General features: G+C 42.5%; 1 protein-coding gene across 2 annotated transcripts in view; it reads right to left on the reverse strand.

Moving 5' to 3' along the window:
* LOC117367932 (collagen alpha-1(I) chain-like) overlaps window positions 1-21,989 on the reverse strand; it is a 539,431-nt gene that overhangs the window by 402,523 nt on the left and 114,919 nt on the right. For both annotated transcript variants that reach the window (XM_033961051.1, XM_033961050.1), the window contains exon 5: window positions 3,580-3,708. In XM_033961051.1, coding sequence (XP_033816942.1) covers window positions 3,580-3,708 — 129 coding nt within the window. The remainder of the gene's footprint in view (window positions 1-3,579; window positions 3,709-21,989) is intronic.

Below are 21,989 nucleotides of genomic sequence, written 5' to 3' on the forward strand. Positions count from 1 at the left end.
TTTAAGCTACAAAAAGGAAACATGAAATAGAAGAATTAAAAATGGAAATAGGAACCTAGAATGGGCAGTGAACATAATGATGCCCACAGAAGGCAATGGCCAAGGATTGGCCAAGCCACAGAACTAAAGTGTTCCTAAAATACTACATCTGGGAAACAATTCCACCAACAGTTCCCACAGCCATTGTTGAATGAGTACATCCCTGGATAGAAAAAAAAAAAGCCTCAGAGAATGCAAGCCAGGGCACAGATTTCATAACTAAGGGTTGGTCCAGGAAGAGGTCTTCCATTACTGTATTTTCACGCATATAACGGGCGCGTTATACACGATTTTTACAAACCGTGCATAACCTTGCGCGTTATACGCGTGAGCGCGTTTTACAACGTTTTTTTTTACATAGTTCCCCCCCTGACATCCGATTCACCCCGCAGGACCACTCGCACCCCCACCCCGAAGGACCGCTCGCACCCCCCCCCCCATCATGGAGAAGCTCCTACCGTTCTCCTGCTGCTTCCTCTGCCGGCGGTCCCAGCCCTTCTGTGAGCCCTGCGTCTGAAATGCTTCCTCTTCCGACGGTCCCGGCCCTTCTGTGAGCCCTGCTTCCTCTTCCGGCGGTCCCGCCCTTTCTCTGACGTCTGCGGGACCGCCGGAAGAGGAAGCATTTCAGACGCAGGGCTCACAGAAGGGCCGGGACCGCTGGAAGAGGAAGCATTTCAGATGCAGGGCTCACAGAAGGGCCGGGACCGCCGGCAGAGGAAGCAGCAGGAGAACGGTAGGAGCTTCTCCATGATGGGGGGGGGTGCGAGCGGTCCTGCGGGGGGGGGGGTGAATTGGACATTGGGGGGGCATCAGGCTTTCAGGGTGGGGAGAGGACTTCAAGGGGGAGAGGAGAGTCGGGGCGGGCCAGAGGAGAGTCGAGGCGGCCAGAGGAGAGTCGGGGCGGGCGAAAGGAGAGTCGGGGCGGCATGTGCGGTATACGGGTGTGCGCGGTATATAAAAATTTATTTACATAAATTACAGTTTCCCACATGCTATACCCGTGTGCGCGTTTTACACAGGTGCGCGGTATATGAGTGAAAATACGGTATATCTGCTCCTCTGGATACAGATCTCACTGCAATCTCCCACTTCTAATGCAATCCGGTCCCACTAAATTTTGGGAAATTAATTTTCAAAGTGTTTAGCAAATAAAGGAGTTTTTAAAGATTTGCGAAAAAATTGAAGTGAGCCGAACTCCTTAAAAGAAATGGAAGATCATTCCAAAGTTGAGAAAACTTAAAAGATCAGAGATTTACTAAAAATCTTGACTCCTTTAATTATTTAATTATTATTAGGAAAGGAATGATAAATATGACCAAAAATATTATAATGTCTCTGTATCGCTCCATGATGCAACCTCACCTTGAGTATTGCATTCAGATATAGTGGAATTAGAAAAGGTTCAAAGAAGAGCGACTAATATGATAAATAGGATGAAACTCCTCTCTTATGAGGAAAGGCTAAAGAGGTAGGGCTCTTCAGCTTGGAAAAGAGATGGCTGAGGGGGAGATATGACTCAGGTAAAAATATTACCAAGACTAGGGAACACTCATTGAAGTTACATGGAAATACTTTTAAAACCAATAGGAGGAAATATTTTTTCACTCAAAGAATAGTTAAGATTTGGAACTCAGAGGATATGGAAACAGCAGTTAACATAGCTGGGATTAAAAAAGGTTTGGACAAGTTCCTGGAGAAAAAGTCCATAGTCTGCTATTGAAAATGACACAGGGGAAGCCACTTGTTGCCCTGAGGTTGGTGGCATGGAATGTTGCTATTATTTATGTTTCTGCCAGGTACTTGTGACCTGGATTGGCCACTGTGGAAACAGGATGCTGGGCTAGATGGACCATTGGTCTGACCCAGTATGCTAGTGTTATATTCCTATGATTTGTAGCTTCATGGGGCATTCAATAACTTATCTACCTGAGTATAAAAGAAAGTAGCAAGCTTGTTGAAACAAGTCTGTTCATGTTGTGTCATGTCACAAGGTTACTCATGCACAGTTGTGGCTCAGTGTGAGTCTAATATTCCAAGAGAAAGGATGTCAGGAGAGTACTCGTGCAAATCAAGTAAGAAACTACTTGATTTGGAGCACTGTTCAGTGATAAAATTTCTCTTGAAAAAGGGGAAAAGCCAAAGGAGATCCATGAATGCAGTCTATGGTGAGCCTGCCCTATCATCCTATAAAGTAAAATTTTGGAGCAAGCAGTTTAAGTGGGGTAGAGAGTCCATTGAAGATGACCCCCACACTGGACAGCCTATGGAAGCAACTTCCACAGAAATGTGCAAGAAAGTTGAGGTTTTAATTTTGTCAGACAGACGAATGAAGGTTTCGAGAATAGCTGAAGAAATGGGCATATCGGTAGGTACAGTTCAGAAAATAATTCTTGAAAACTTGGGCATGTCCAATGTTAGTGCAAGATGGATTCCAAGAATGCTGACACCATGTCAGAAGGCCACGAGGCTCCAGTGCTGTCAGGAGAACTTGGAGATGCTCTGTGAAGACCAAGTGGATTTTTTTTCATCATTTAGTGACTGGAGATGAGCCTTGGGTCCCCCCACCCCCAAAAAGTTGAAGACAGAAAAATTTTCAGGCAAAGCTGCGCCAGAGGGTTTTTTTTTGTGTGTTTTTAGCGTGGTACATGGTCTGATACTCAAAGAATTTCTGAGTGTCAGATCATCTATCTCACCAGCCCAACCTAAAAACCTCTAGTGCAGTTTGATAAAAGGGGGTATGTCTTAACACAGGGATCTCAAAGTCCCTCCTTGAGGGCCGCAATCCAGTTGGGTTTTCAGGATTTCCCCAATGAATATGCATTGAAAGCAGTGCATGCACATAGATCTCATGCATATTCATTGGGGAAATCCTGAAAACCCAACTGGATTGCGGCCCTCAAGGAGGGACTTTGAGACCCCTGTCTTAAAAGGGGTAACATTTTTCTGTTCTCTAGAGTGCTTCCTGTAATGACTGTATAGTCTGATAGCAGTTACTTGCATTTCCAGTGTCAGAAAAAACCCCGATTCTGCTGACATCATCAGAAAAGTGCATTTCCAGGGTCAGACAACCCTGTTTCCACTAATGTCATCAGAAAGTATATTTCTGGGATGTTAGACACCCCCATTTCTACTGATGTCATTAGAAAGCAGCAGGGGTCATTTCTGGTGATGTAGCCGGGGGGTGGGGGGGGGCATTACTTCGGGGGGTAGGCAGTGAGTAGAGCTTGGATGGAGCTACCACCGTTCATTTCTATGGGAGGGGAAGGGTGTGGGTGGGGTGGTAGGCATGGTATGGGGATGGGTAGAGCATGAGTGCAGTGTGGGTGTGGGATAGGCATGGTATAACCTAGAAGTGAACACTGATTGGCTGATCCTTATCTTCCCACCTGTCAATCAGTTTGACATGTAGTGTACCCATTATATTACTTTTGCTGTATCAAAAACCAATGGAAAGCTACAAAGCAAACTGAAGAATCCCATTAGTTATTTTTAATCTATAGCCAAAGAATATAGCTCTGCTCTTGACATGCATTATCATACCTGAGGATAAGCTGTGGATGTTTCACTGCTTGTACTGAAAATCCTCAGACAGGATTCACTGTAGGTTCTACAGTAATCCTTGGCTGCCCCCGGATCTCCCATGACAAACATCAGTTGCTGCAGAGAACCCTGGAAGGTGAAAGAAAGTTCATTATACAAAGTGGTCCTCACCTATGCAATGATCTGACATTATTCCCAGGCATCCCATACTGCAGGAGATATCCTCCTTATATTTATGTTTTTATACACTTATTTATTTATTTGGTTTTATATTCCATCCTCTCAGGGGAGCTCAGAACGGGTTACAAGTTTAATATATATTAAAGTGTTTTTATACAAGGTGTTGGCATACTCCTATATCCTCTCCTTGGCTATTGCCTTTCATGATGGTTTACAATACCTTCACAGGGCTTTAAACTAGGTAAGTCGGGGGAGGGTACCCATTCACATATTAGTGCAGAAAGGAATTATCCTGATGAGGCGAGTCGAAACTCCGCTTCCATGTCCAAGGTAAGTACCCACATTGCAAACAGTTCTTTAGGAGTCACACCGACTCGGGTAAGATACGCCTCACAGGGACTTAGCAAACACAAGATATGGAGGGCCATGTATATCAATGCACACAGTTTAGGTAACAAAATTCTAGAATTAGAGGCTGAAATAAGGAATGCCGACCTAGATGTGGTGGCAATATCTGAAACTTGGTTCACGGACTCACATGGGTGGGATATGGCTATACCGGGCTACAATCTACTTCGTCAGGACAGAGAGGGCAGGTTAGGAGGGGGGGTAGCTCTATACATTAAAGAGGACATCAAAACCACCAGGATCACAGATGTCAAGTACACCGGGGAGTCCCTCTGGGTAAACCTGGCAAGAGGCAGAGAAAAATGCCTGTATCTAGGTGTGGTATACAGACCCCCAAGACAACTGGAAGACATGGACGCAGAATTAATTGAAGACATAGAGAATATCATTCTACGAGGAGAAGCTGTACTGCTAGGGGACTTCAATATGCCTGATGCAGACTGGAACTCATTTTCAGCGACAACCAGCGGTAGCAGGAGACTCTTAACCTCCATAAAGGGAGCACGTCTCAAATAAATGGTAACGGAGCCCACTAGGGCCCAGGCGATCCTCGACCTGGTACTCACCAACGGGAAAAGCGTCTCAGAGGTCTCAGTAGGAGATACGCTAGCCTCCAGCGACCACAACATAGTATGGTTCAACCTTAGGAAAGGCTTCCCTAGATCAAACACGAAAACAAAGGTACTCAATTTACGGGGCACAGACTTTGCACGCATGGGAGATTTCGTCCATCGGACACTGCAGGACCAAGCGAAGACCGATGATGTAGAAGCTAAGTGGTTAACACTGAAATCAACCATACATGAAGCAACTAGCCGCTTCATAAAATCAGTAAATAAACGACAAAGAAACAATAAACCCCTATGGTTCACCGCAGAGATCTCGCACCTCATTAAGGAGAAGAAAAAAGCGTTTCTCTCCTACAAGTGCACGGAGAAACAAGAGGCAAAGGTAAAATATAGGACCAGGTCTACAGCGGTCAAAATGGCAGTTAGGGAGGCAAAACTTCGAGTGGAAGAAATTCTGGCAAAAAACATTAAAAAGGGGGACAAATCCTTCTTCAGGTATATTAGTGACAGAAAAAGGAACACAGGCGGGATAGTATGCCTTAGAAGACCGGACGGAAGTTACGTGGAAGCAGATTCCGATAAAGCCAAACTACTGAATGAATATTTCTGCTCAGTCTTCACATGTGAGGCACCGGGACACGGTCTGCAGTTGAAGGCAACACAAAGCACAGAAGACCCGTTTCAGAATTTTGAGTTCACACCAGGTGAAGTTTACAGTGAACAGGCAAGACTCAAGGTGAACAAAGCCATGGGACCAGACAATTTGCACCCAAGAGTGCTCAGAGAATTGAGCGATGTCCTGGCGAAACCGTTGGCTGAGCTATTCAATCTCTCCCTAAGTAAGGGGAAAGTTCCCCTGGACTGGAAATTAGCTAATGTCATTCCTCTGCATAAAAAGGGTTGCAGGGCAGAGGCTGCAAATTATAGACCGGTGAGTCTCACATCAATAGTGTGCAAACCCATGGAAACACTAATTAAAAGCAAATTGGACACAATCTTGAATGAAGGGAATCTTCGGGATCCCAGTCAGCATGGATTCACCAAGGGTAGGTCCTGCCAATCCAATCTCATCAGCTTCTTTGACTGGGTAACAAGAAAGTTGGACTTGGGAGAGTCTTTGGACGTCGTGTACCTGGACTTCAGGAAAGCTTTTGACAGTGTCCCACACCGCAGGCTTCTAAGCAAGATTGAATCGATGGGGTTAGGAGAGACACTAACTGCATAGGTCGATGATTGGCTGAGTGGCAGACTTCAGACGGTGGTGGTTAATGGTACCCTCTCTAAAACATCGGAGGTGACCAGTGGAGTGCCACAGGGCTCGGTCCTGGGTCCACTCCTTTTCAACATATTCAAGTTTCAAGTTTCAAGTTTATTAAATTGTTTGATTAAACGCTTTTCCAATTTCAAAGCGTTTTACAAAATTAAAAACAGAGTTAAAAACAAAACTAACTTATACATAATGTTATACTACACAAACTAGGGTAACATCATTTGGACAAAAGAAAACTGGAAACAGTGGGAAAATAGGGACGAAATACAATTTTTGTTTAAAGAGAACATATAAGGAAAACACATTAGGGAGGTAGGGAATATAGAAAGGCCTAAAAAATGTCATTATAGAAGTATAAAGGTATATATTTAAGGGAAAAGAAGTTAACTGATATTATTGCTCAGGAATTGACTGATATAATTAAGAAAGAGAACTATCAGTTAAATGCTTCTTTAAAAAGAAGACATTTTAAGTTCTTTTTAAAAGTTTGCAAATCATAGGGGATCTGACTCAAGGGCTTCAAGGTAAAATAACACTATTCGCCGATGACGCCAAACTATGTAATATAGTAAGTGAATGCAGTTTACAGAATTATAAGGCGCAGGACCTGCTTACATTGGAAAGTTGGTCCTCAACCTGGCAGCTAGGCTTCAATGCTAAGAAATGTAAGGACATGCACCTCGGAAGCAGAAATCCATGCAGGACGTACTTCTTGAACGGAGAAACTTTAACTAGGACTTCAGCAGGACGAGATTTAGGAGTAATCATCAGTGCAGACATGAAAACTGCCAATCAAGTGGAGAAGGCTTCATCTAAGGCAAGGCAGATATTGGGTTGTATCAATAGAAGTTTCGTCAGCCGAAAGCCTGAAGTCATAATGCCGTTGTACAGGGCCATGGTGAGACCTCATCTGGAGTATTGTGTGCAATTCTGGAGGCCACATTACAGTAAAGATGTGTGCAGAATTGAATCAGTTCAGCAGACGGCCACCAGGATGATCTCGGGGCTCAAGGGTCTCTCGTACGAAGAGAGACTGAACAAATTGCAGCTCTACACTCGAGGAACGTAGGGAGAGGGGAGACATGATCGAAACATTTAAGTATCTCACGGGACGTGTCGAAGTGGAAGATGATATTTTCTTTCTCAAGGGACCCTCGGCCACAAGAGGGCACCCGCTCAAACTCAGGGGCAGAAAATTTCATGGCGACACCAGAAAGTATTTCTTCACAGAGAGAGTGGTTGATCATTGGAACAAGCTTCCAGTGCAGGTGATCGAGGCAGACAGCGTGCCAGACTTTAAGAATAAATGGGATACCCATGTGGGATCCCTACGAGGGTCAAGATAAGGAAATTGGGTCATTAGGGTATAGACAGGGGGTGGGTAAGCAGAGTGGGCAGACTTGATGGGCTGTAGCCCTTTTCTGCCATCATCTTCTATGTTTCTATGAGTAATATACCAGATAAAATCAACTGCCTCAACTGCAAATCTTTCTCCTAGCCTCTTACTAAATGGTACGATGAACTGTAGGGAACTCAGGTCATAAGATTACAAGGTTCCCTCAGCCTGAGCCAGTTACATTTTTACAGTAGACCCTATTTGAGCTGTTGTCATCTTGCCTGCTCACCTTTACCTTTGCTCTCTGTTACGGTCCCTGAGCATATTGAATTCTGCCTCTATGTTAGCGATGTCTGCTGGTGGGTGATCTAAAACATCTACTTTCCTAGTGAAGTGTTTGCTTACTTAACCTTTCAGTCTCCCTACTTCCAGTTTAATTTATTTGTTTTGAGTTATCACATTTGTATGACCTCTTCTCCTTTTCTATACCTTTTCTATATGAAGTAATAAATGGAATGGAACAGAAAGAAGTTCCTTGTCTTATAGAAAGCACTAGCTATGGCTACCACAGAAGCCTTCAAGTGTGCCTTCTTTTTCTTGTGGTTAAATTTATCTCACACTCTTCCAGAGTAGCTCATGGCAAGTTACATTCAGGTATGCTAATTATTTCCCTATCTCCAGAGGGCTTACAATCTAAGTCTTACATAGAATGTGATGGTACATATATAAAGACCTTATGACCTATCCAATCTGCCCTTCCAAACCAACTACTAATCTCTACTAACTTTTTCTCTCCCTTATCTGAAATCATGGAGGATTAAATAACTTCTCAAAATTACAAGGCCAAGGTACATCTAAGCAAAGGCACACAGTCAATTCTTTTATAGTTTGACATTTTGGCAGCATTCGATGATGTGAACCACTCGCTTCTACTGTACAAGCTCAGTGAGATAAGCATATGAGGCACAGTACTGAAGTGGTTCACAGAATTCCTCTCCACCAGAACCTATGAGGTGAGAAAGGACAACAATAGGAAACAAACATGGAAGGCTACCTGTGGTGTTCCACAAGGCTCACCATTGTCTCCCTCTCTGTTCAATATATACCTAAGTGCCCTAGGCAGGAAATTCACAGACTCCCTGATCCACATACTCTCCTATGTGGATGACATCTTTATACTGACCCCTGTTAAAAAAAAAACAAAAAAAACTCTTCACCAAAACCACAACGCACATAGGATGACTAGTCAATGACCTCTGTGCATAGACTACAACAAACTTCCTAAAACTGAACAAACTTAAGACCAAGGTCCTATGGTTCAGAAATTATAACACCTTACCTTACACAGACCTGATAATAATAATAATAATAAGCATAACAACTTATATACCGCAAAGCTGTAAAGTTCTTTGCGGTTTACAAGAGTTAAAAAGAATACAATAAAGTAAAAGAAACTAATATTTTATAAACCAATAGCTAATACCCTAAAAATCTGAGACTTGCATAATAAAATTCTTACAAATCAGTTACCTAAATATTTCAAGAACAGATATGTTTTTAGATGTTTTCTAAATTCCTCGTAAATATCAGTATGCAGAAGCAGTTGTTCTAAATCCTTGCCCCATGTTGCAGCCCGATATGAAATAAAGATGTTGATGATGTTTTTTAAGTTTACATCCTCTAACAGGTGTGAAAACAAAATGCAAATATGAGCTTCTCTTTATGCTTATTGGTTGCAAAGAAGAAGAGCTCAATTATATAGTTAGGAGCTAAACTGAACAAAACCGTAAAACAAAAACAGCCGAACTTAAACTTCATACGCGCCTCCACTGGCAGCCAGTGCAGACCTCGATAAGAAGATGTTACATGATCGTATTTTTTCAACCCAAAAATCAACCTGACCGCTGCATTTTGCACCATTCGCAATCGTTGAATATTCTTCTGAGAAATTGCTGAATAGGCAATATTGCAGTAGTCAAGTTGGCTCAATATGAGAGATTACACCAAAACTATAAATGAAGAAGCATCAAAGTATGCCCTAATGGACTGGAGCTTCCAAAGAATAAAGAAACCCTTTCTAACCAAAAGTCCACTTGGTCCTTCATTGTCAAACCCTGATCCAGTATAATACCCAGAACCTTAATAGTAGATTGGATGCGACAGTTAAATTTATTGATATACGACGACGTTGTTTTCATATCGAACGGATGAGGTGAAGGTACAAAGAATTTCATTTTTTCTGAATTAAGCTTCAGTTTGAACTCGATCATCCATTTCTCCATCAAAACCAATACTTCTATTGCCTTAGGAATAATTTCAGAAAGAGAGGTAGCAAATGGAATGATGATTATAAAATCATCTGCGTAACTAAATAATTTTATCCCCAACTGGGACAACTGCGCACCTAACAATGACATATAAACATTAAAGAGCAGTGGAGATAACGGTGAGCCTTGCAGAACGCCGGATGGATTACTCCAAGTGTCGGAAAGATCATAATTAAAACGAACTTGATAGGTACGAGACATAAGAAAACCTCGAAACCAATCTAATACCTCTCCTCTGATGCCAAAAGCAACCAAACATTGTAACAATTTCCTATGGTCCACTAAATCAAATGCAGAGCTCATATCAAATTGCATGATCAAGGCATTAAGGCCCTTACTGAACAAAAGACTTAAATTGTCCAAAATAGCCACGATTACTGTCTCAGTGCTAAACAAAGGTCTAAAACCAGATTGGGATTCATGTAAAAGGGAGAATTGAGTAAGATATTCCATTAATTGAAAAATGGACCAAACCTTCCATAATTTTTATAAAATATGGAATTGATGCTACCAGTCTGTAATTAGTCATTAATGCTAGAGATTCTTTGTGATTTTTTGTGATTGAAGTTATTATAATATGACCATTATTAGTAAGGAATTTTCCATTCTTTAAATTATCAGTCAAATTGTTCAACAAATTTAGTTTAAAATCTAAAGGAGCTGCCTTCATAATTTCCGATGGACAAGAATCCAGAACACAATATGATTTTAACTTATTATATAATTTTATGCTTATTTTATACTTATTATATAATTTGTTATAATTACTCTATTCTGGAACATGAAAGGAGCTCCAAATCATATCCACTTGTATTGCGTTTCCTTGCATATTAAGTATTTGATATTCGTAAGTATCATTTATCGAGCAATTATTTCTTAAATTTTTAATCTTTAAATCAAAATGCTGAGCTAAATCATTTGCTGAAGGACTAAGTATAGTGTGAGGTATCAAATAAATTTGTAACCAAATTAAACTGGCAAAACGTTCAAACTGAAACGGTCCTCAAAGGTCTTAGGTGTGATCTCACCTGCACAGACCAAATAAACTCCTTGGTCAGGAAATTTTTCTTCAGGCTCAGGAATTGAGAGCAATAAGACCACTGCTGAGCCAATCTAACTTCAAAACAATCACTCCTCTCCTACCTTGACTACTGTACATAAGAACATAAGAACATAAGAAGTTGCCTCCGCTGAGGCAGACCAGAGGTCCATCTCGCCCAGCGGTTCGCTCCCGCGGCGGCCCATCAGGCCCTTTTGCCTGAGCAGTGGTCCCTGACTAGCTTTATAACCTATCTCTATCTGTAACTCCTTATATGCAGGCATTGCAGAATATGATTGCAAAAGATTATAACTGCAAGACTGATTTTTCAAAAGGGCAAATATGAAAGCATCTCTCCACTTCTGAAGGAGTTACACTGGCTCACTGTGAAGAAAAGAATACAATACAAGACCGCTTGCATGGTACACAGAGCCATCTATGGGGAGATCTCCACAGGACTTGTCGAAGACATCACAGTTAAACACTCCTTCCTCAAGGCACGAACACTCCAACAGCACAAACTGGCCTCCCCCCATCTTTCAGGCGTGCATAGGAAGAAGCTGCACAGCTCAAATGTTTGCATACCAAGGACCCAGGACATAGAATGGTCTCCCTCTTCATCTGTGACAACAATGCCAATACAAAACCTTCAGAAAGAATCTTAAGACCCATCTTTTCTTCTTGGACCTATAGCGAAATCCCATGAGCCTACCCCCCTGCTCTTTCCTCATGTCCAGTGCCTAAATCTTCTTGGAACCCTTTGATTCCCCCAATTCTATATCCAATATACATGTCCTGATCTTAAATCTGTTGTAAACCGCAGTGAATCCTAGCAGAAAATTGCAGTATAGAAGAAAAATGTACAGTATGGTATGGTACAAGCAGCACCAGTGGGATTCAAACCCTGACTTCCATGGCTCCAAGCCTGCTGCTCTAACCATTAGGCTACTCCTCCATGCCACTTTGAATATTTCTACCACATTTCTTGTTTCCTTACTTTCTCCTTAAAAGTATATTTCCATATGTGAATATGAGGCTTATATTACAGGCATTGTACCAGTCTGAACTTTTCTCACCACTTTCTATGCCATGACAAAGATGTGATCTTAAAAATATAACTATAGAGTAGGGTTTCACCAGTGTTCTTCAACCTTTTTACACCTATGGACCGGCGGAAATAAAAGAATTATTTTGTGGACCGGCAAACTACTAAGACTGAAATTTAAAAAAAAATTTTTGCCCCGTCTCCGCGAGTTCGGTCCCCGCAAACCATCTGATCCCATCCGCACAAGCCTCAGTTATGATTTTATATTGAACATATTTTATTAAAGTATAAAAAGAAACAATATTCTGTACAATTGTCATTTTATAAATACAAATATAAAGAGCAAGGACCAACAAAACCCCTGTTTCTTCTCCTCTCCCCTTCACATATATCCCCTCTACTATCAAGAAAACTGAACAAGCCAAATTATTACAGAATGCTACACAGAAATATCATGCTAACAGAATACTGCAGTCACACATAACAGGAATAGTGTTAGGGGAGTGCTGGAAGCTAAAGAAGCACTGCCTGGGCTTTGCAGTCCCCAGTTATGTCTCTAGCAGGATATATAGTTCAAATCTGATATATTCTAATGACAAAATAGAAATAAAATTATTTTTTTCTACCTTTATTATCTGCCCATTTTGTTCTGCTTTCTTCTGTCTTTTCTTAAATTTTTTTCCAAGGTCTTCAATCTATCTGCCACTTCTGTCCCTTCCTGTCTTCTACCAATATCCAGAACCTCCTTTTTCTTCTTACTGCATCCACCCTGTGTCCAGCATCTCCCACCTACTCCGTCAAGTCCTACTTAGTCAACTCTGCTTTTTTCCTTCACCCTACAACCTCCATGTCCAGCATCTTCCTGTGTTCTTTTTTTCTTCCAGTTGCTGAGCCATCCAGCCAACCCACCATCTTTCCCCATCCCAGTGCCTCCCCTCTTTTCCCCATCTTAATCCAGCAGATACCTTCCATCACCCTACTCCAGGGCTGCCCACACTTTTTGGGCTTGCGAGCTACTTTTAAAATGACCAAGTCAAAATGATCTACCAACAATAAAATTTTAAAAAAACACAATGCACACTGTACGCATAGAAAATGTTAATTATCATTCCTATTCCAGGGTTTTTCAAAGAGGTCAAAGCAGATGACTCTATGCACTATCACCTCAGTAACAACCATACAAAAATAGACAAATATACCCCCCTCCCTTTTTACTAAACCATGATAGCGGTTTTTAGAGCGCAGGGAGCTGCGCTGAATGCCCAGCGCTGCTCTCGACGCTCATAGGCTCTCTGCGCTAAAAAACTCTATTGCAGTTTAGTAAAAGGGGACCTTAGTGTAAAATATAGACAGCAGATATAAATTCAGACACATTTTGATCACTAAATTTAAAATAAAATCATTTTTCCTACCTTGTCTGGTGATTTCATGAGTCTCTGGTTGCACTTTCTTCTTCTGACTGTGCATACAATCTTTCTTCCCTTCTTTTAGCCTGTATGCTTCCTCTCCTCCAGACCTCGTTCCCTCCCCCAACTTTTCCTTCCTCTCTTCCTGCCCTTTCTTTCTCTCTGCCTCCCTTTCTTTTTTTTCTGTTTCTCTTCTTTCCTTCTGTCTCCCTGCCTGCCCTTTTTCTTTCTTTCTCCCTGCCCTCCCCCAAGCCACTGCCACTGCCATTGCCATCAGGGACCAGGACCCAAACTGCCACCAATAACAGGCCCCAAACCGCCACCAATAACAGGCCCGAAAGCCGCCCCGCCCCAAGCTCTCTCTACTTCGGCCGACCAGCATTCCTCTCCCTGACGTCAATTCTGCCGTCGGGGAGAGGAAGGCTGATTGGCCCAAGATCGCGATCGACCTATTGGGGGAAATGCTGCCGGGTCCTGCCTTTGCGGAAACAGAAAGTAGGCAGGACCCGGCAGCAAGAAGAGCAAATGCTTCACTAACCTGTCTCCCGCCATAGCCCATAGCGAACGCTTGCTTCAGGGCTCTCAACATGTGCGTGCCTGCTTCCCTTCTCCCCCCCTCCCCGGACATAACTTCCGGTTTCAGAGGGAAGAGAAGGGAAGCTGGCACGCATATGTTAGAGCCACGGAGCATAAGTTCGCTACGGGCTGAAATCTCCAAGCCGGTTTTTTTTTGGTTTTTTTTAATGTTCAGCAGCGGCGGCAGCAGCAGATGACAGCTGGGCGGACCGCCCAGCTAAAGGGCCCTAGAGAGAACACTGGAAAGGAAGGCTGATCGGCCCGGTAGATCAGGACAGCAACACGAGTCTATCACGGAGTCCGGGATGGACTCCGCGATCGACTCGCGTTGCCTTCCTCAGCTACTGGTCGATCGCGATCGACGTGTTAGGCACCCCTGCCCTACTCCCTCTATTCCTTATTCAGCATCTTCTCCTTGTCTCCCTATTCCCCCTTCAGCATGTCCAGCATATCCCCTCTGTCTCCCTACTCCCTCTACCCAAGTCCAATATCTGACTTCTGTCTTCCATCCTCATGTTCAGCATTTTCCATGTCTCTCTGCCCCCTGCAAGGTCCAGCATCTATCTTTGTGTCCCTATTCTTCCAATTCCCACCTAGTTCTAATAACTATCCTCCCCCAAGGGGATCCACCATCTTCCTTCTGTCACACCAATCCCCCCTCCTGGGTCTACCATCCCCTTCCAACAACACCTATATCACATTTTTCCCTCTCCTCATAATCCAGCTTCTCTTATTTCCTCCCTTGGCTGCTGGCTCCGATCCACTCTTCCAGCACTCGATTTCTATTAGCCCTGTCTTCGACCCCGGTCCTGCTAAACTTGGCAGCAAAAACAAAGACAAACCCTACCCTACCTTCAATTATGGTCCCGCTAAATCAGATGGTTAGAATGAAGACAGAAGCCGCGGGACCTTTCCTCTTGCCTGAATTGCTATTCGCTTCAAGCTCTGCCGGTCTCAATCCTGCCCCTCAAAAACAGAAAGTCACTTCAGAAGGGGGCGGGATCAAGATCGGCAGAGCCTATAGTGATGCAGGCAAGAGCAAAAGTCCCGCGGCTTCTGTCTTTCTTTTTGCCGTCCGTTTGTAGCAGTACCGCAGCTGATCTTAATGCCGGCCCTGGAAGGGAAAGGGGAAGAGATGCCCGACAGGAAATTTAATTCGTAGATCTCACCGGCCTTGTGTGGACCGGCACCGGTCCGCGGACCGGCGGTTGAAGAACTGTGATCTAGACAAAGCCAGTATCACCTTTATTTTCCTGCTGGCATCTCTTCCCAGGTTTTGTGATTCAGATATCTCTCCCTCTTCCCATGATCCTCCAAACTCTTGTGGATCGCTGGCAGCAGCAGCCATGAAGACAGTTTTCCTCAGCTAATGAAACCTTCTCTCTGTCTTGTCCTGTTGGTAATATCGCAACTCGATTACTGTAACTCCCTATATCAAGGAATCACCCAAAGGAAATAAGAAGACTACAGATTATTCAAAATACCGTGTTAAAACTGATCCATAATGCAAAAAATAAAAATTTGATCATGTTACCCCTCTCTTTATAAAATCTCACTGGCTTCCGAACACTCATCACATTACATATAAAATATTATCTCACCTACAAAACCAAAACAACACACACACACCTGGATTTATAGACAGACTGTTTAATCCACACTGTCCAAGTAGAACACTATGATCTAGTAACCAGCATCTTCTGGAAACTCCATCTCCACGACACCTATTTACGATACAACCAGAAAGAAGATTTTCTCCATAACAGCACCCACAACGTGGAACTCTTTATGTCCTCATCTCCGGGAAGAACTACCTTTAGATAAATTTAAAGCCAATCTAAAGACCTTTCTCTTTAAAGATGCCTATAACACCTAGATATCAGACCTTAGGCAGAAGGAAGAGCATTTCCCTCCTCCTCATGTACTAACCATTTATGTCTTCCTCTCCTGTCACAGATTGTACTTTTTCCCTTATCATTATGTTTCTTTATGTCATTAACATCTTTTCGTTTTAATGTCATCCCCTCGTTTTTAATAGTTATCATATTGTGCACCGCTCAGACAGTTTTTTAAGCAGTATATCAAATTTTTAATGAAATGTGAAACTTCTATGATGCAACTTCCTATGTGTAAGATACAGCAGAGAGAAGGCCCCGCTGCCTGTCTTTATGGTTACTGTTTCTGTATATGAGTTTGGTGAACTGGGAGGGGCAGGAGGAGGGAGAGATACTGGACTGTGGGGAAGGGAGATGTTGGATTAGTGGGGGGAGGGGGGAAGAAGGAAAGATGTCAAACTCATGGGGAGAGGGAAGAAAAAGAATAAAGCTGCCAGACTGAGAGGTTAGGGTACAGGGAGCCTGAGATGAAAGCAATATTCAAATAGCAGGTGGCTCCTATAAATGGGTAAACATGGGCTTTTTGATGGACTTGCTCAATGGCAGCTACACCCCTGCATGTGCATAACAATCCATTGAAATATGATGGCAGATAGAGGCCAAATGGTCTATCCAGTCTGCCCATCCACAGCATCCACTATCTTCTCCTCTCCCTAAGAGATCTCATGTGCTTGTCCCACGCTTCCTTAAATTCAGACACAGTCTTTGTCTCCACCAACTCTACTGGGAGATTATTCTGTGCATCTACCACACTGTCTGTAAAAAAGTATTTCCTTAGATGACTCATGAGACTATCACCTCTTAACTTCATCCTATGCTCTCTCATTCTGGAGCTTCCTTTCAAATGTCACATAGGTATTAAACGTCCCTATCATATCTCCCCTCTCCCACAGCCCACCTTTCCTCCAAATTATACATATTGAGATCTTTAAGTCTGTCCCTATACTCCTTAAGATAAAGACCACCAATTAGTTTAGTAGCCTTCCTCTGGACCGACTCCATCCTGTTTCTATCTTTTTGAAAGTGCGGTCTCCAGAATTGTAAACAATATTCTAAATTATGTCTCACCAGAATCTTATAAAGGGGCATCAATACCTCCTTTTTCCTATTAGCCATACCTCTCCCTATGCACCCTAGCTTTCGCTGTCACCTTTCCGACCTGTTTTCTCACCTTAGTATCATTATATACAATCACTCCTCTTTCGTGCACAAAGTTCTTCACCCCCTAAACTGTACTATTCCCTCGGGTTTTTGCAGCCCAAATGCATGACATTACATTTCTTAGCTTCACTAGTTCCTTCCTCTTGTTATTAACACCATCTACTCTATTGCAGATTTTGGTATTATCCGCAAAGAGGTAAATCTTACCTGACAGCCCTTTAGCAATATCACTTACAAAAATGTTAAAAAAAGAGCAGGCCCAAGAACTGAACCTTGAGGCACACCACTGGTAAAATCCCTTTCCTCAGAGAGATCTCCATTGACCATGACTTTCTGTTGCCTTTCACTCAACCATTTCCTGACCTAGTCTGTCACTTTGGAACCCATCCCAAGGGCTCCCAGTTTTTTTATTAGAAGCCTGTGTGGAACACTATCAAAGGCTTTGCTAAAATCTAAATACACCACATCTAGTGCACTCCAACTATCTAATTCTCTGGTCACTCAGTCAAAGAAATTGATCAGATTTGTCTGACAAGATCTGCCTCTAGTGAATCCATGTTGGCTCGATGTCTGTAATCCACTGTAGTTCTCTATTCCTTCCTTACTTCCACTTTGGTGGAGAGGAACCATATCTGCCCTTTTCCAGTCCTCAAGTACCACTCCTGATTCTAGAGAAGCATTGAAAAGGTTAGCCAGCAGAGCTACCAGAACTTCCCTAAGGTCCTTCAGTACTCTCAGATGTACGCCATCCAGCCCCATCACTTTATCCAGCTTTAGTTTAGCTAGCGCCTCACGAACATAATCTCTGAAAATCAATCAGAGTCTACCACACTTTCAGCCCTATTTGCATTTGTCTTCTGTGGTCCACTCCCAGTGCTTCAGCTGTGAACACAGAACAGAAATATTAGAAACACTAGTCTTTAAGCCCGTTACATTAATGGGTGCTAGAATATATGTCTGTCTGTCTCCCTGCCCCTGTGTCTTTCTTCCTTTCTTTCTCCCTCCCTTCCACTCTGTCTTTCTTTCTTTCTATCTGTCTCTCTCCCTGCCCCCCTATGTAGCAGCATTTCCTTCCCTCCCCCCACTTCCCTGTTCAGCAGCTGCAGCAGCAGCATTCCCCCTCCTCCATTTCCCTGTGCAGCAGCATTTTCCTCCCCCCATCCCACTTACCTGTGTAGTAGCAGCATTCCCTCCTCCCACCCCACTTCTCTGTACAGCAGCAGCATTCCCTCCCCCTCCATTTACCTGTGCAGCAGCATTTCCCTCCCCCATCCCACTTCCCTGTGCAGCAGTAGCAGCATTTCCCTTTCCCCCACTTCCCTGTGCAGTAACCGCAGAAGCAGTATTCCCCTCCCCCTCCACATTCCTGTGCAGCAGCAGCAGCATTCCCCCTCCCCTGTCCCTTCCATTCCCTTCCCAGCAGCACGCAGCTAAAATGGCTCCCTTTAGTTCCTTGATGGAGTTATTTTTAAGTTTAAAGCTGCCGCGGCGGCTCCTCTCACAATCCCTGCCTGCGTCGGAAGCCTTCTCAGACGCAGGTGCAGCTCGTGAGACGAACCGCCGCGGCGGCTTTGAACTTAAAAATAACTTCAGCCGGGGAGTGTAAGGGAGCCAGCCAGACCGCAGAAAATTATGTTGGGGTCCGCTGTATTTCCTCCCAAGCTAATAGAACCCTATGCACATATGTGCACTCCTACCTGCCACAGACCTACGGATCACGCAGGTAGGAGTGCGCATGAGCGCTTAGGGTTTTATTATATAAGATTACCCAGCAATGACAAAAAACTGCATTTTGCTGCACTCCAGTTATACAAAATGGCAGAACTTGAACTACACAAAGATCAGTCATAATGCAAAGAATATGTAATAATAATAATAATAACAACTTTATTTTTGTATATCGCAATACCAAAAAGCAGTTCAGAGCGATTTACAGGAGAAGAGACTGTACATTTACAGCGAAGATGCAGAGTCAGATTAACCAGGGTAAAGTAACCAGTAACAGTAACAATTAAAATTAAAAGTAAGATAGGTACTTAGAAATTCGCTTACTGTCCCGAAGGCTCACAATCTAACTAAAGTACCTGGAGAATAACAAAGAAGTGAAAAATAGAGATAGAGGAAAAATAAGAAATAAACATTCTAACAAGACTACATTGATCTAAAATACTTTGGAAGGATGAAGAGAGGAGAGAAAGGAATATATACAGTTACAAGGGAGTGCAGGATGAGGATAGTAAGATCCAGGGAAGAAGAGGTATATAGGTGAGGAAGGAGAGGAAAGGAAGGAAGGATGGGGTTAGACAAATTTATCAAAGAGGTAAGCTTTGAGAGATTTTCTAAAGGATAGGTAGGATGGGGCAAGAGAGATGAGGGTGGTAAGGCAATCATTCCATTTGCCAGCTTGAAAAGAGAGGGTTTTTTCCAGGAATCTTTTGTAAATACATCCCTTTGGCGAGGGGAAGGCAAACAGGTGGGCATTGCGTGTTCGGTTAGAGCCTGGGAACACAAAGTGATGTGACAGGTATATCGGGTACAAGTACAAGTACAAGTATGCAGGATTCTCATGGCTCAGTGATGCACAAGGGAATATTTTATGTGTTATTTTACTTGGCAGTAATTTTCAGTACAAGCAAACAAAAAACAATGAACTCTAATAAAAGTGCCACTCTGTGCACAAAATTTACAGTCATATCATCAGTCTGTGCAATTCTGTTTGGATGTGGCTTTCTAACACTGTGTCTTAACAGATGATAAGACTGTACCATATTTGTTGATTCCAGCATCCAAAGTAAAGGCCCTCATACTGACCTGACATGCTTTCTGGTCATTTTGGAGCAGGGGCTCTTGAACCAGTCTTCAGGACACAGAAAGCTAGTCAGGTTTTTAGGATACCCACTGTAAATATGTATTAGATAAATTGCGATAGAATGGAAGTAGTGAGTGAAAATTTATTCCTTGCATATTCACTGTGGATATCCTGAAAATCTGACAGGCTGGTTATACCCCGAGGACTTGGTTAAGACCCCCCCCCTCCCTGCTTTGGAACATCTTTAAAAAGTCTGGTCTAACATCTTTAACAAGTCTGGTCTTTCAACCATGTTTGATCTTTAGACCTTCCATGGGACTGAATTGTTCAGTCTTGTCATGGAGAAGCATCTGTATTTTATGACAAACAAAGAAATAACACTTCAGTTTTTACAAGCATAAGGACATTCTTTAGAGTAGAGGATTTAAAACTGTAATATTTTTATGATAGCATTTCTGCAGCCCCATATAGAACATTACATTTAATTAATTTTCATTGCTCTTGTCAGCCTTGTTATTCCTTCCTTATGCCACTGCTGAGAATCTACTGGAGACATAGAATAGGTCTAAAAAGTAATTGTCCGTGACCAATCGATTACAAATAAATACATATTGGTACTTGATCATTGGTATGTGTCACGTTAGGATAAAAATCTTGGATTGTAACTATGGCAAATCTAACCTGTAAACTGCATATTATATATTTATTTTAAAAAATTATATACCATTTAAAACTAAGCTGTTTACATAATTTACATACATAATATAAAAATAAACACATGATAAAACAAATACATGATAAATAGACATGTGATAAAATAAACATGCAAACAATCCTCAGAAAGATATCATAATTTGGATACTAACGATCATGGATAGTTCATCAATTTTACTAGAGGTAACTAGAAATAGGGCATCTGCAATTAACTGTGTCTTAAGTAGTTTTCTAAACCTGCCCTTTTCACAGCAGTCTCATATCTGACCCACCAAGGAGTTCCATAACTTAACTCCTGCACAACAGAAAGTTATTTTACCAGTCTCAACAAATTTTGGATTCACAAACGTCCTCAGTAAAGCTAAATTCTCAGAACGCAAAGATCTTCTTGGTATATAGCTAAATATATTATTTTTAAAGGATCCTGGGATGTTTCCGTACAATAATTGATGGCAAATCATCACTGCTTTATACTGTACTATGAAGGTGACTGGAAGCCAATGTAATTTTTGGAGATATGGTGAAATATGATCATATTTAGACAATCCCATTATCAATCATGTTGCTGCATTTTGTATAATCTGCAATGCTCTGCATGTATATTGGTATTTGGTATTAGATTCTTAGTATGTGTCAAGTTAGGATAAGGTTTCAAGGTTTACTAAAATTTGATATCCCGCCTTATCCAAATTCAAAGCAGTTTTACAAAATTAAAATAGCAAGTTTACAGAAATAAAAAAAAAAAGACACACAAAAAAGGGACAAAATCTAACGGAACAAACATAGAGACGTAAGACATAGACAGACAATAAGACGAAGACTAGTTGGAACGAGAGGAAAATGGGGCAAGAACTACAATATTTAGATAGTAAAGAACAATTAAGGAACAAACAAAAAGGGTGGGAAACCAGATGGACCAGCCTGGAAGGCCGGTCTAATGTTGTCTTAGACATGCTTAAAAGGATGGTCGTTTCGAAAGCGTCTTTAAAAATAAATGTTTTTGAACTGGATTTAAAGTTATCTAGAGACGTGGCCTCTTTTAAATGCCTTGTATTGAAAATCCTTGCACTGTAACCATGGCATACCTAATCTGTAAACTCCATATTATATATATTGCAGTGTTCTCCCTAGGGCCTTTTAGCCGGGCGGTCCGCCCAGCTAATTTATATGACCACCCGGCTATCATCCGCTCGTGAATTCTGCTGCTGCCTGCTGCTCAACATTTAAAAAAAACAACAACAAAAAAAAACGGCTTGGAGGTTTCACACCTTAGCCTGTAACGAACTTATGCTCCGGGGCTCTAACGTGTGCGTGCCGGCTTCCCTTCTCTTCCCTCCGAAACCGGAAGTTTTGTCCGGGAGGGAAGAGAAGGGAAGCCGGCACGCACACGTTAGAGCCCCGGAGCATGCGTTCGCTACGGGCTAAGGCGGCACTAGCCTGCAATTTGTATTTGGTGTGTGTATGCGATGGGTGGCTCCCGTTCCCGATCAGGAAGATGGGCTTGGGGAGGTAAAAAATTGCTTTGGGGAAACACAGCACCGGCATGCTTCCTGCCTTCCTACTGCTGCTGTCATTTTCTATTCTCTATACCTTGGACTAGCAGCAGCACCGTTCTCTCCTTATTGCAGTTGCAGTAGTGTTATCGAATCGATTCCCTTCTGCAGCCTTGGGGATT

This window comes from Geotrypetes seraphini, chromosome 10 (assembly GCF_902459505.1).
Source record: "Geotrypetes seraphini chromosome 10, aGeoSer1.1, whole genome shotgun sequence".
Lineage (NCBI taxonomy): Eukaryota > Metazoa > Chordata > Amphibia > Gymnophiona > Dermophiidae > Geotrypetes > Geotrypetes seraphini.